General features: G+C 60.4%; 1 protein-coding gene across 17 annotated transcripts in view; it reads left to right on the forward strand.

Moving 5' to 3' along the window:
* The window catches only part of FBRSL1 (fibrosin like 1), a 97,244-nt gene that overhangs the window by 18,625 nt on the left and 64,573 nt on the right, over nucleotides 1-14,046 (forward strand). For 2 of the 17 annotated variants that reach the window (XM_054664762.2, XM_063786175.1), the window contains exon 3: nucleotides 500-3,290. The exons of the other annotated variants lie outside the window; for them this stretch is intronic. In XM_054664762.2, the coding sequence (XP_054520737.1) occupies nucleotides 500-1,780 (1,281 nt within the window). In that variant the 3' untranslated portion in view covers nucleotides 1,781-3,290. Of the gene's footprint in view, nucleotides 1-499; nucleotides 3,291-14,046 lie in introns of those variants that run through there. 17 annotated transcript variants of the gene reach the window in all.

Below are 14,046 nucleotides of genomic sequence, written 5' to 3' on the forward strand. Positions count from 1 at the left end.
CAGGCTCCGCCGACTACAGGTGTCCAGAGTGTCTATAAGGAGGGGGTCCAGGCTCATTGCCAAGAGCTGTCCTGTCCACACGCAGCGCCATCCGCTCCGTGTGCGGCGTGGGGAAGGGAATACTTGGTCCCGGCAGTGGCTGCAGGCACGTGACTGTGGTCAGTGGTCAGGTGCGTGGCCCAGCTGGGAACAGGGCTCTGCCTGCCCTGCCCAGGGGCCTCCTGCCCAGGAGGGGCTGTCAGAGCAGGTGGGGGCTTCCCCAGCGCGTGGGGCTCTGTCCTGGGTGCGGCTCAGCCTGCAGCTGCTTCCTCCGCGGGGGTCCGCTGGTGTGCGCCTTCCTTCCAGGGTGGGGCTCTGCGCGGTGTCCTCGGCTCCCCTCGGCCCCCTTGGGAATTGGGCTGCTGGAGAAGGGCAGCATGCCTCCTGGGCCCGGGCTGGACGGGGGTTCCGCGGGCGGTGACACCTGCCCAGGTGGACACGTGCTCTTTCTTCCATGCAGGTGTGCTCCCCAGAAGGGGGGCCGCTCCCAGCCAGCCACTGGGACCAGAACGGCCCGGCCCAGCGCCAGCAACAGCTCCAGCCCAGCCAGCCCAGCCAGCCCCAGGGGTCCCTCCCAGCCCCGTCGGCACTCCCGGACCCTGGGCAGCCCTGCCAGCCCTCCCAGCGGCCACTCCTGGGTCAGCGCAGCTGGCCCCAGCGGTCACTTCTGGGCCTGAAACAGCCCTGCCAGCCCCGGCGGTCACTTCTGGGCCCCGGTCAGCCCTGCCGGCCCCAGCGGCTCCTTCCATCCCCAGATCAGCTCTGCCAGCCCCAGCGGTCACGCCCGGCCCAGCCCTGCCGGCCGCATTGGGCACTCCCAGGCCCCAGACAGTGCTGCAGGCGCCTGCGGTCCCTGCTGACCCCGTGTCACCACTGCCGGCGCCTGCGGTCCCTCCTGGCCCCACGGTCCCTCCTGGTCCCCTGCCTCTACTGCCGGCGCCTGCGGTTCCTCCTGGCCCCAAGGCACCGCTGCAGGCGCCTGCGGTCCCTGCTGACCCTGTGGCACCGCTGCCGGCCCCTGCGGCCGTGGGCCAGCCCGTGTCACTGTGGCCAGCCCGGTAGGGCATCCTCAGGACAGCGCAGCCGGCCCCTGTGGTCGCTGCTAGCCCAGTGCCAGCGGTACCAGCCCCCGCGGCCACTCCTCACCCTCCGACCACGCCGACGGCCCGCCAGCTTCCTCCCAGGACAGTGCTGCTGCCCCCGGCGGGCCTTCCTAGCCCCGTGTCAGTACGGCCAGCCCCGAAGGTCCCTGCTGGGCCAGCCCAGCCGCCCCCGGCGGTCGCTGCTGCGCCCCAGGCAGCCCCAGCGGTTAGTGGAAGCCCCAGAGCAGCCCGGCCCACTCACGCCTTCACTCCTGTGCCCGGGACGGCCGAGGCAGCAGAAGCAGCCGCTCATGGGCCCGGAGCAGCCCTGCCCACCCAAGCGGCCGCTCATGGGCCCAGAGCAGCCCTGCCAGCCCCTGCGGCCGCTCATGGGCCCCAACAAGCCCTGCAAACCCCAGCCGTTGCTCCCCATTCCCGATCGCCCTTCACTCCTGGGGCAGCCGGGCCCACCCTGCCGGCCTCTCCTGGGGCTCCTGTGCCAGCCGCGGCGGTCCCTGTTGGATCTGGTGCCGGCCCGTCAGCCCCGGCTCTCGCTCCTGGCCCTGGGCCATCCCTGCCGGCCCCTGCGGTCCCGGTGGACCCGATCCTGTGCCCCCGGGATGGCCCGTCAGGCCCCATCTGTGAGCCCTGGAGCCTGATGCCTGCAGGCACCTCCCCATATGGGTTTTCCAGCCCACTCCAGTGTGATCTGCACCCTGGCAGGGCCCCGAGGGCCAAGGCCGCATTGCCCTTCGGGCTGGAGATGCTTTGCCGGACTAGCCTGAGGCCTTGTCTAGACAGGGCTGGGCTGTTTGTCTTTGGAAATTGAGGCTCGGCCAGAGGCGGGAGCCCCTACAGTGCCGTGATCAGGCTGAGGCTCACCACACCAGGAGGAGAGATGAACCCGCGTCTGCCTGCCGCCCCGCCATGCTCCCTCTCCCCCCACTGGTGTCACAGTGCCCCCACCCGCGTTGCTGCCTGTGGTGTGCGTGCCCTGGGAGGGGAACACAGCCCCTGAGGGCGGGGACCTTGCTGGGGGCCCCTCAGCGTCTTTCTGTGCCTCTGAATTGCCAATACTGTCCTTGCATCTCTGAGTCTACGTGCACGCTTGCCCCTGGCGTGCCACCTGTGCGGAGCGTGTAAGCCTGGTGTGTGCGTGCTGTGTGTGCATGCGTGCGAGAGGGTGTGAGAGTGAGTGGCGTGCTGGGTATGAAGGATCTATGGGGTGCTGCAGTTCCTGCAGAGTGGCCCAGTGGCGAATGGTGAAGGTGTGGGTTTCAGTCCAGGCCCTCCCCCTGGTAGTCAGGAGGTGCTGGTGTCCACCTCCAGGGCCCCCAAGCTACAGGGGGCACATGGGCCCATCTGGTGGGTCAGGACCTGCAGGGGACCCGGAGGCTCCCACCCCCACCTCTCAGGACTCTGCCTCCACCACCCCCGTGGGCATGCACTGAAGGGTTGCCTGCAGGGTCTCCAGGCGAGGGGGACCCCACAGGGTGGGCAGCGCCTTCTTCTGACTTCCCCACAGCGCCCTGCAGCGTCCCGTCTGGCTGTTGACCTACATGTAGTCGGGCACACCTCACACTACAAGGCTACCCCTGGGCCCATCCCTGCCCCTTCCACGGCCCCCACCTGTGGTCAGGTGTTGCCACCCCCTCAGGACCTGGTCTCGAGGCAGCCCCACTAGAGTCTTCTGGAGTCTGAGGCACGCCACTCACCCAAAAGGGAGGGGGTGTTTGGGGGGGGCTCTGACTGTCTCCAGACCTCAGGGGAGCTGGGCAGGCTCTATCCAGTGGTCCTCCAGAGAGCAGCGTTGACCACCTGGACCCCTGCGCCGAGTGACAGGAGGCCCTGGTCCTGCAGGCCTGGTCTTGCCTAGCTGGGCTGCCTCAGGTGTCAGGAAGGGGATGGGTGTCCCTGGCTCCCAGGCCAGGCAGCTGCTGACCTCCAGCACCCCGCACTTGCTCATGAGGACCCCACCCCCGCAGGCCCTCCCGGGTCCTGACCAGCCTCTGGTGCAGCATCTGCTTTGGCCTCTGGGCCCCCTTGCTCCCCACCCACCCAGGCCCCTTCCTCCGGTGCTCACCTGGGGCCTCCATCCCAGAAGCGCAGGGCTTATTTTTCTGATTAAAGAAAATAAAAAGTGCCGTGCCACTATTTTTTATAACAGCATCAGCGTTTGTAATTTAAACAGACGAGCATGTGTCTTACGTGATTTATTCCCACAAACGGCTTTTGTGCTGGGCTTGGCTCGGGATTCATTGCATTCTGACCGAACAGAGGGGAGACCTGGAGCATCGGTTCCTGACCTTCCTGCCCCCCCATCTGAGGCCTGAAATGGGGGTTTGTACTGTGCTCAGCATGGGGGGCACCGGCCTCCAGATCCCCCCACCGCAAGGCTACTGTGTGGGCCAGTGCAGCAGGGGTCGAGACCCCCCTCTCGGCTCATGCCTGGGGGGCACCCATCCCCAGGATCAGTGCCCTGGGGACTGGTGAGGGAGGGTGGTTTAGCTCAGAGTCCTCTGCATGGCCTGGGCACGCGTGAGGGAGCATGGTTCAGCCCAGCATCCTCTGCACAGCCTGTCAGGTGCTTGTGTTCTGCTCACGGAAGGCCGGGGCATGGAGGGGCCGAGTCCTGGCTGCAGCGCCCTGGCTGAGCTCCTGGCTGGACCTGGCTGGACTTGGGGTGCGGGCTTGGAGGGCGGTGCCATCTCAGAGTCACCCACACAAGCCATTGCCCCGCAGAGGGGCTGAAGTTGCCTTCAGACGTCCCTGTTGTCACGCGTGGGGGACAGTGATGATTTAAACAGTCTCCTGCCCTCTTTCCACGTTCAGGCCCCTGCCCCTACCCCCGGGCTCCTGTGAGTACAGAGGGGGCCGAGTGAGTAGAGCCATGTCTGGGGCAGGCCCGAACGGGCTGAGGGAGTGGGGAGGGGCCATCCATGCTGGAGCTGAGCAGTGGCACTTGGCTGCCCCTTAATGGGGAAGGCCAGGCTGCCAGGGAGGGCTGAGGAGAGCTGGAAACTGCAGCCTGGGTCCCCGTGGCCAGCAGCTGGGGGTGCAGAGGACACCTGTGGAGGAAACATTCAGGACCCAGAGGGGCTCTCGAGGCCTGGCCATGACCCTGCAGCCTCCAGCTCGAACCCACTGTCTGCACTGGCCTGGGGTCGGGGTGCCGCCATGGGGAGGGCAGAGACACCAGGGCCCTACGGTGCTGGACATCCATGTTGTGTCCTGGGGCCCGCGCCCTGGTGGGGACACTGCTGCCAGGCGTCGCCCTGGGAAATGCAGATTTCGTGTGGCCAGATCTTTGATGTTTCTGAAGAGCTGGGAATCCAGGTTTCTCTGGATTCGGCAATGTTGAAATGTTGGTGGTCAATTCCAATTTTTATGACTCACTATGCTGACCAGAAGATGCAGCTGCGGGCCTGCGAGGCCTCCGGCAAGTGGGATTTGGCTCCCATCACAGGCAGCAGATTGGAGCCTGAGGCCTGGTTGGAACATGGCTTGTTCCCTTGTTTCTGGAAGGGGTTGGTACTCAGTGGGGCTGCGCCTGCCCAGGAAGATGGGCTTGTGTCCTGGCTGCTGTAGAGCGGGTGGGGGCAGCCCAGCCTGAAGGTTGAGGATGGAGGTGTCTTCTGGGGGGTGACAGTGGGGATCTGGGGGAGGCTGCCCGCTGCCCGACTAGAGAGACCCTGTTGCTGCCTCAGGAACCCCTCTGGAGACTGGGGCCTGCGTGCAGTGCTTTAGTGACCATCAGCCCTCTGGTCACCTCTGCAGGGGCCTCTGCCCACCTTGCTGTTGTTGGCATAGGCAGGCTGGTCCCCTCCCATCTATAGAAGGGGTTATGGGGAGGGCGTGAGCCTTCTGGGAGAGGCCAAGGCGTGTTCCTGCAGAGCCCACGGCAGACGAGGGCAGTGGTTGGTTGGTTGTTGGGGGAGGAGAAGGGGAGGTCGGGGTGGATTCCTGGAAGATGGGTGGCACTGAGACTGTGGCGGTGGGGCCAACCCCACGAGGGGCCTGGAGCTCTAAGGCCCTTGGGTCCTCCCCAGGTCAGGCCAAGTCCATGAGCCATCGCTGAGCAGCCCCCAGGGAGGGAGGGGGGTGAGCATGGGTGGGCTCCCGGCACCTGGCCCAGCATCCACGCCTGGTGTGTGGGCCTCTGCCTGCAGACCCTCTTCCGAGGGCCCCGTCTCTCTGGACCCCTCACTGCAGGTGAATAGCCACAGTCCCACCCCCAGGCCCTGCCCTGCGTGTTGGAAACACCACCTCCTGGGCCTTCCCCGTTTGCTCATTCGGGACCCTTGTCTGGGCACTGAGGACGATGAGCTCCGCCTCTGTTCTCGCGTCAGGGCTCGGCTCCTCCGTGTGTGGGGAGACAGGCTGGCGACTGTGGTGAGGGCAAAGACGCAGAGGGCATGAGTGGGGGGCTGGGGGGGGCGCCTGGATGTTCAGAGGCCAGAAGGCAGGACTACCCGCAGGTGCCCAAGGGAGACCCAGAAGTCCAGGGGAAGTCCTGGGGCCTCGGAGGGATCTGAGCAGGGCTGCGGCCTGACCCAGGATCTCTCTGGCCTCCCTGGCGTCTTCCCAGGTGGCCCAGGACCGCAGTACCAGACTGAGCTGGACTGGCATTGACCAGGCCGAGGCCACCGGCCATCCTCCTCCAGCCAGAAGCTGCAGTGATAGGGGACATCCCTAGCAGTTCACAAAGCTGTGGGGAGACCCCGAGGGGGGAGGGTTTCCACGCTGAGCCACAGGCCCGGCCACGGTGCAAAGCTGTGGGGGGACTCCAAGAAAGAAGGGTTTTCATGCTGAGCCACAGTCCCGGCCACGGTGCAAACCTGTGGGGGGACTCCGAGGGAGAAGGGTTTTCATGCTGAGCCACAGTCCCGGCCATGGTGCAGGGATTTGGCACGAAGCCTCTTCTAGGACCGGTACACGACCTAGAGGGCTCCCTGGTGTACCCTGGGACCTGGCAGAGTGCAGCTTCTCATCCAGCAGGGGTGGGTAGGGCCCTGGACTCTCCTAGGGCAGCATTGTTTAATAGGAGTGTTGTGTGAGCCACATATAGAGTTAAGAAGAAATAAGTAAAATTCATTTTAATGAAGTATTGCGTTTCACTCCATGTACTTTGAAAATAGTATTTCAACAATGTAATCTATATAAAAATTATCAGATCTTTTTTACTCTTTTTTTTGTACTGAGTCTGGGAAAGCCAGCAGGTGTTTTACATTTACAACACTTGAGTTTAGACTGGCAGCTTCTGCGCCCAATAACCACAAGGCTGACAGCAGGGAGGTGTGGGGGGTCCAGAACAATATACCCTCTGTGAGTGCTTATCTCATGCCCATGCTGTTCCCAGGCGCCTGCTGTCTGTCTCCTCATCCTCTACCTCATCGGCTCTATGGTTTGAGGCCAGACCTCATGCATCAGGCCAGAGTGTCCTGCCGAGACCCAGGATGCACCCCTCACTTGGCACAGACAAACCAGACACACCAGCTTCTGTCTTTCCCCATTTCAGTGGGTGAACCTGGAACCACCCAGATGACTGGGCTAGAAGTTGACAGTCATTCTCCTCTCCTCACTCCCCTGTCCTCCCACCCAGCACACCCAGCCAGGCAGGTCCTTAGCTTCCACCTCCTGAATCTCTGACCTGAATTTCACTAGAAAATAAGGAATACTACATCAAAATTTATGGGATGCAGCTAAAGCAATGCTTAAAGGAAAACTAGCTTGTGCTTATATGGGAAAAGAAGAAAGGTCTAGAATCTTAAGGTTTTACCTTAAGAAACCAAAAAAAAAAAAAAATGGAAGGTTTGTAAACCTATAAAGGAAAGCCGTAGTATAGACAAGAACAGAAATACAGAAATTAATGAGGCAGGCCAGGTGCGGTGGCTCATGCCTGTAATCCCAGCACTTTGGGACCCCAAGGAGGGTGGATCACTTGAGGTCAGGAGTTCAAGACCAGCCTGGCCAACATGGTGAAACCCGTCTCTACTAAAAATACAAAAAATTAGCCAGGCACGGTGGCGCACACCTGTAGTCCCAGCTGCTTGGGAGGCTGAGGCATGCCAATCACTTGAACCCAGGAGGTGGAGGTTGCAGTGAGCTGAGATCATGCCACTGCACTCCAGCCTGGGCAACACAGTGAGACTCCGTCTCAAAAAAAAAAAAAAAAAAAGAGAGAAATTAATAAGGTAGGAAACAGACAATAGAGGAAATGAACAAAGCCAAAAGGTGTTCTTTGAAAACATTAACAAAGTTGAGAAATCCCTAGCTAGATCAATCAGAAAAAGAAAACACAAATTATGAATATTAGGAACAAAAGGGGAAATATCATTACAGGCACTATAGACACGAAAAAGGTGAAATGGGGACAATTTTATTCCAACAAATTCAACAGCTTAGTTGAAGTGGGCAAATTACTTGGAAAACAAAACTGACGCAAGATGAAATAGATAATCTGAATAGTCTTTTTTTTTTTTTTTTTTTTTTTTTGAGACGGAGTCTTGCTCTATCACCCAGGCTGGAGTGCAGTGGCCAAAGTTGCGCAAGCTCTGCCTCCCAGGTTCAAGCAGTTCTCCTGCCTCAGCTTCCTGAGTAGCTGGGATCACAGGCAAGTGCCACCACGCCCAGCTAATTTTTGTATTTTTAGTAGAGATAGGGTTTCACCATGTTGGCCAGGCTGGTCTTGAACTCCTGACCTCAGGTGATCCACCCACCTCGGCCTCCCAAAGTGCTGGGAACAGGCGTGAACCACCACGCCCGGCTTAGATAATCTGAAGAGTCTTACATCTGTTAGATGGAGTTTCTGGATGTCCACGTTTTCTGTCTTCAGTGCCACCTCCCCCAGCCTGCTCAGCACCCTGTCGCCAGCCTAGCCTAACACTTGAAGTCTTTTCTGATCGTACCAGGCACATTTCCACCAGTTAACATGCATCAGCTTGTTTAACTGCAACCCTGTAACTATTCCCATTTGCCAGATGAGGATGCTGAAGAAAAAAAGCCGCCTGTAAATAACTTGCCCAAGGTCCACACAGTGAGCAGCTGGACCAGGATTCAAGCCCAGCAGCTTGGCTTTGTTGTGAAATCTGTACCCTGGGCCATTACCTGGAGGGCACCTTTCTGGGCCTCAGTTTTCCTATCTGTAAAATGGGGATGTTACTAAATAGTTCATTTGTTTTCGGGTTGTTGAGATGATAAAATGAGCTAACATGCAAGGTTTTTACTGTCTACATAGCTGCCATGATGATATCGATTCATGCTTTTATTATTATGAATTCTCAGAGTAATTTCTCCCGCCTCCTGGGCCCAGCCTGGCTGGTTTGAGGCCCAGACGCTAGAGGCTTATCTTTGTCCTGGTTGCCAGGCAAGGGTCCTCTCGTGCAGGGCCTGTGGAGAGAGGCACTCGGTTAATCAGTGCCTTAGACACTGGGCCCGGGCCTGCCACCTGCAGGGAGCAGCAGGCTGGGTCACAGGGTCCTAGAGCTTCCTCCCACCTGACAGGGCCCTCCTACAAACCAAGAGTTGGTCCAGGAGAAGGGGCCACTCAGGAGGGCTGGGGGGCCACGCCAGCCAGGGTGCTGTTAGGTGGGAGTGGAAGAGGAAAGCTGAGCACCTGGGCCTAGCAGGCACTGCTCCCCACAGCCTGGGGCTAGCCGGTCCGGGGCGAGCATGGCCACCTCTGCTTTCCCAGCCTCACTCTGGTCGGGAAGGCTCTTCCGACTGGCATCCATTTTGTACTTTTGGTCATTCCGCCCCTGTTCTGGGCCTGGGGCTGCAGTGACAAACAAGACAAGTGACCGTGCTGCCCTCGAGAAGTTAAATTATAACTGGGACAACAGCAGAGCGGGTGGAGACTGTTCTGAGTGTGAGCACAGCCGTGCCTGGGAAGGAGAGAAGGCACCGTTAGACCAGGCGGTCAGGGAAGAGCGCTCTGGGTAGAGGGTGCAGCCACCCAGGCCTCTGGTGGCGTGTGCCTGAGGAGCCGAGCGGGCATGGGGTGGGCAGACAGGGCTAAGGAGGGGCCTGGTCTCATACAGAGGGAAACCACTGAGGGTTTTAAGCCAGGGAACAACGTGAGCTCCTGTGTTTTTACAAACTCGTGGGGGAGGCAGCACGGTTGTGGGGGTGGTGGCGCCTGTCGGGAGGCTGCTGCAGCCGTTCAGGAGGGGGTGGCAGTGGCTCGAATTAGGTCATTCTTCTGTTGGATGGTTAGGGTGCCAACTGAGCAAGACCAAGTGATGCAGCCCAGGCGGCAAACGTGGTGGAGCCAGGAGTCCAGTGGCCCCAACTCCAGAGCTGGCGGCACACACCTGCTGGAGTCCACTCCGACACAGCATAGCTGCTGTTCCCACCCCTCCTCCAGCACACAGGACTGCACAGGCAGGGCCTTGCAGACACTCACCTGCACTTGCCCACACACACTAGTGTCCCCAAGAGCCTGCTGGCAACGCACCTCCTAGGCCTTAACTCAGCCAGCATCCCTCATATCATCTGTAGTGTATCTCATCCATCCATCCACCCATCTGTCCATCATCCACCTGTCTGTCCATCCATCCACCCATGCATCTACCCATCTACCTGTCCATCCATCCACCCATGCATCCATCATCCACCCATCTGTCCATCCAGCCACCCATGCATCTGTCCATCCACCCACGCATTCATCATCCACTCATCTGTAGTGTATCTCATCCATCCATCCACCTGTCTGTCCATCTATCCACCTGTCTGTCCATCCATCCACCCACGTGTCCATCATCCACCCGTCTGTAGTGTATCTCATCCATCCATCCACCCATGCATCCATCCACCCACCCGTCTGTCCATCCATCCACCTGTCTGTCCATCTATCCACCCACGCACCCATTCATCTACCTGTTTGTCCATCCATCCACCCATGCATCCATCCATCCACCCATCTGAATCACAATAGAAGAAGGTGGAGCAGCGTACTGGAGTGTCCCACACTGGGTGGGCAGTACCCTGCTCCCTGACACTGTGCTGACTCAGGGAACACTTGGTCTCTCCCAAACATTGTCTGAGTCCCTCTTTACTGTGTCTGCCTGTGCTAGGTAGGCAAGGATAAAAGACAGCCCCTGTCCACTGGATGCTTACAGTCTACTGAAGAGAGACACAGAACAAGCAACCCCACTTCTCTTTTAGAGAGACACTTAGGGGACTGTGGGAGCCTGGAGGAGCTCTTTACCTAGCCTGGTTGGCATGTGGAGTGAATGGAGTGTCAGGAACGGTTTCAGGAAGAAGCAGGGCCACAGCCATACTGCGTGGTGTTAGCCTGGAGGAGGGGATGGCATGCTTTGCTAATACCAGGGTCCTGGAGACAGACAACAGAGTTTCCCTCATTCTGGAGCTTCTGACTCCCCACTCCCAACTCTGAGAGTCGTTCTCCTTCCCATAGGCTATGCAGTCTCGTACAGCTGGGCTGCAGTGCCACACCTCACCAGTAGGTGCTGCCTTCAGCTCAATGTGACTCCAGCCTGAGCTTCGAGCTGTGGGTGCTAAGAAGTGGCTACCCCTGGCTGGGCGCGGTGGCTCACGCCTGTAATCCCAGCACTTTGGGAGGCCAAGGCAAATGGATCACGAAGTCAGGAGTTCAAGACCAGTCTGCCAAGATGGTGAAACCCCATCTCTACTAAAAATACAAAACTTAGCTGAGTGTGGTGGCAAGTGCCTGTAATCCCAGCTACTAGAGAGGCTGAGGCAGAGAATCGCTTGAACCCGAGAGGCAGAGGTTGCAGTGAACCAAGATCTCACCACTGCACTCCAGCCTGGGCAAGACTCTGTCTCAAAAAAAAAAAAAAGTGGCTACTCCTCCAGTCTGAGGGTTGTAGGTTGAGTATGTGTGGAAGAGAGCCCAGAGGCTGTGCAGGCAGCGTGGATGGGTGGTGAGGAAGTTGGGCCCCTCTTCCAGTGCCCCCACCAGCAGGTACACAGCCTTCCTCGCACTCCTCCAGCACACCCTCCTTGCACCCCTCCAGCACACCCTCCTTGCACCCCTCCAGCACACCTCCTTGCACCCCTCCAGCACACTCTCCTTGCACCCCTCCAGCACACCCTCCTTGCACACCTCCAGCACACCCCCCTTGCACCCCTCCAGCACACCCCCTTGCACCCCTCCAGCACACCCACCTTGCACCCCTCCAGCACACTCTCCTTGCATCCCTCCAGCACACCCTCCTTGCACCCCTCCAGCACACCCTCCTTGCACACCTCCAGCACACCCTCCTTGCACCCCTCCAGCACACCCTCCAGCAACCCTCCTTGCACCCCTCCAGCACACTCTCCTTGCACCCCTCCAGCACACCCTCCTTGCACCCCTCCAGCACACCCTCCTTGCACCCCTCCAGCACACCCTCCTTGCACCCCTGCAGCACACCCTCCTTGCACACCTCTAGCACACCCTCCTTGCACACCTCCAGCAGCTGTGGGAGAGCTCCCTTTCCCTGGCTGCTCCTGCTGTCTGGGACGCTCCCCAGGGCTCTCCCATCTCTTTCTTTGCAGATGACGATTTTCCCGAGGCAGCCCCTGCTCAGGTTGACCCCGGAACTGGGTCACTTCCTTTCCCCATCAGGCTCACCTTGGGAGTACAAGTTCTGGAGCAGCACCAGTGACTGCCACAAAGCCCCTGCCCTCCAAACGCCCAAGGGTGGGGACAACAGTCCACAAAACAGAGCAGGATGCAGTCGCTGGTGTCACGTGCTGTGGGTGCGGCATCAGCTCCTCCCGACCAGGGACATGAGCCCAGCCCCCAGGAGGTAGCAGCAGGGGACTGTGATAGGGCTGAAGGCAGGGCATAGCATCTGCCTGCAAGTCCCTGTGGCCTGGGCAGGTTCGGGACAGAGGGGCCCCAGAGTCGGGCTCTGCTCTTGCTGAATGTGAGGGGCCCATAGTCATCATCCATGGCTCAACCAGGCCTGGGGACACTGTGAGGGCTCTGGGGCTGTCCCGTCGGGAACGAAGGCAGTGAGTACCACCCACTCACAGTTGTGCCAGGCACCTGCTCTCAGGATTCAGGGACGGCTTTGTGGGCTCCCAAAACAGGCAGGAAACCAGGACCAGCTGGGAGCTGGTAGGGACTGTGGGAGGTGGGGAAATGGAGTGTTGTGGACGAAAGCAGCCACGCCCTCTTTGCCCTGCCCTGAGCCAGGGAGCTGGACACCCACTGCAGTCCCCTGAGGCTTCTCAACCTTGGTGGGTGGGGAACTTGGAAAGTCTCAAGTCTGGACCCATGACATCCAGTCCCTGGGGGAGGCCCAGGAGTCCTGAAAGCTCCCCGAGGGAGCACTGTTTGCACTGGGCCAGGAGCCATGTTCTAGGGGCTCAGCTCCTTAAGAGGAAGCGGAGCTGCGAGGAGGAGAGAGCGCAGGCTGCGGGGCTGGGGCAGGGGTGCGCTGTGTCCACACGCATTTCCAGTCAGACACGGATGGCGGCAGCTCCGCCTCTGCATACCTGTGCTCCATTTCTGCAGGGGCGTCGCGTTCCCGTCTCCTGCTGGAACTGTGGCCCAGCCCAACTAGGGGGTGTGGGGGCCTGACCTCTGCCCCATCTCCCAGGAGGCCTGTCCTTGGCCTGGCAGGTCTGAGGAAGCGGTAGGCCCCTTCTCAGGGTTCTCCAGGGTCTGCATTAGAACAGCAGCCCGGGCAGCCCCCGACTCTCACCCTCGCTCCCAGGCCTGCAGGTGCAGAGGCTGGAGGCATCGTGGCCGGCCAGTCTCAGTTCATGCCCCTGTAGGATAGTCCTTGTCTGAATGTGTTGCCATGGGTTGGGGTGTGAGAGTCCCCCTGGTGTGGTCCGATTGGTGTGAGGCTTCACCAGGGCTGCAGAGTACGGCTGTCAGAGTTGTGCACTGCACCGCTCCGGGGCTGCCATTCCCACCGTGCCGTATGTAGTGCGTGCATTTGCCCTGACCGTTGCACATTCCCCGGGAGGGCACCTTCTGCTCAGTTTGCACAAGAGGACACGGGGGCTGGTGTGGGGCCTCTTGGGTGCTCCACTTTGGGTGGGGCCTGCGCAGGCAGTGCCTGCTTAGAGCCTTGGGGCGGGTCTGGGGAGCAGGTGGGGCGATGAGTCCATGTGCATGGGGTGAGGTGTGTACAGGGCCAGTGTGACTGCTGTGGTAGAGAGGGGTGTGGGTGTGTGTATGCGGCCAGCGTGGCCCCTCAGCCTGCCGGCGCCTGTGGGTCTGCGTGGGTCTCTGTGTGCGGCCGGCGTGGCCCCTCAGCCTGGGGTGGTGTGCGTGCCTGTGGGTCTCCGTGCACCCCAGAGGGTTTCCTGGCTGCATGGCGGGGCCACTGCTGGCTCCCGTCTCTCTGGCCCCTTCCCACCAACAGGACAGCTCAAGGGCACTAGTCCCAGACAGGCCAGGCTGCACCTGAGCCCCCGACTGAGCCTGAGCCTCCCGGTGGAACCATGTTTCTGTGGGCCACCCAGAGGCAGTGATTTTTGGACGTGCAGCCTGGAGCTGGGGGATGGTGTGGAGGGAGGGGTTTGGTGAGGGGAGGGGACCTTGGGGGAGGGGCTCTGTGCGCCTGGAGCCACCATGTTCCTGCGGTTACTGCCAGAACGCTCAGGGCCCCAGTGCTCCTGGTCCCACCAGCGGCTAGTCTGCGGCCGCCCAGTGGAGTGCAGCTTGCAGGAGCAGGTTGCTGAGGGTTCAGGAAATTTGAAGCCGGCTGTTAAACTGTTAGTGGCTTCCATCAGCTGTGGTTTGGATACTGACGTCACAGAAACTGACGGGCACTCCACGCTGGCCCACAGGGAGCTGTTCCTCCTGCCCTGCTCCTGCCGCACGCCCCACCTGCTGACATAACTGGACAGACTCAGCCTTCCTCCCCCACCCCAGGAAGCACAGGCTTGGTGGAGCAGCAGGGTGCCCCGTGAGGAGGGCAACTCGGGGCTGCAGTGT

Source organism: Pan troglodytes, chromosome 10 (assembly GCF_028858775.2).
Source record: "Pan troglodytes isolate AG18354 chromosome 10, NHGRI_mPanTro3-v2.0_pri, whole genome shotgun sequence".
Lineage (NCBI taxonomy): Eukaryota > Metazoa > Chordata > Mammalia > Primates > Hominidae > Pan > Pan troglodytes.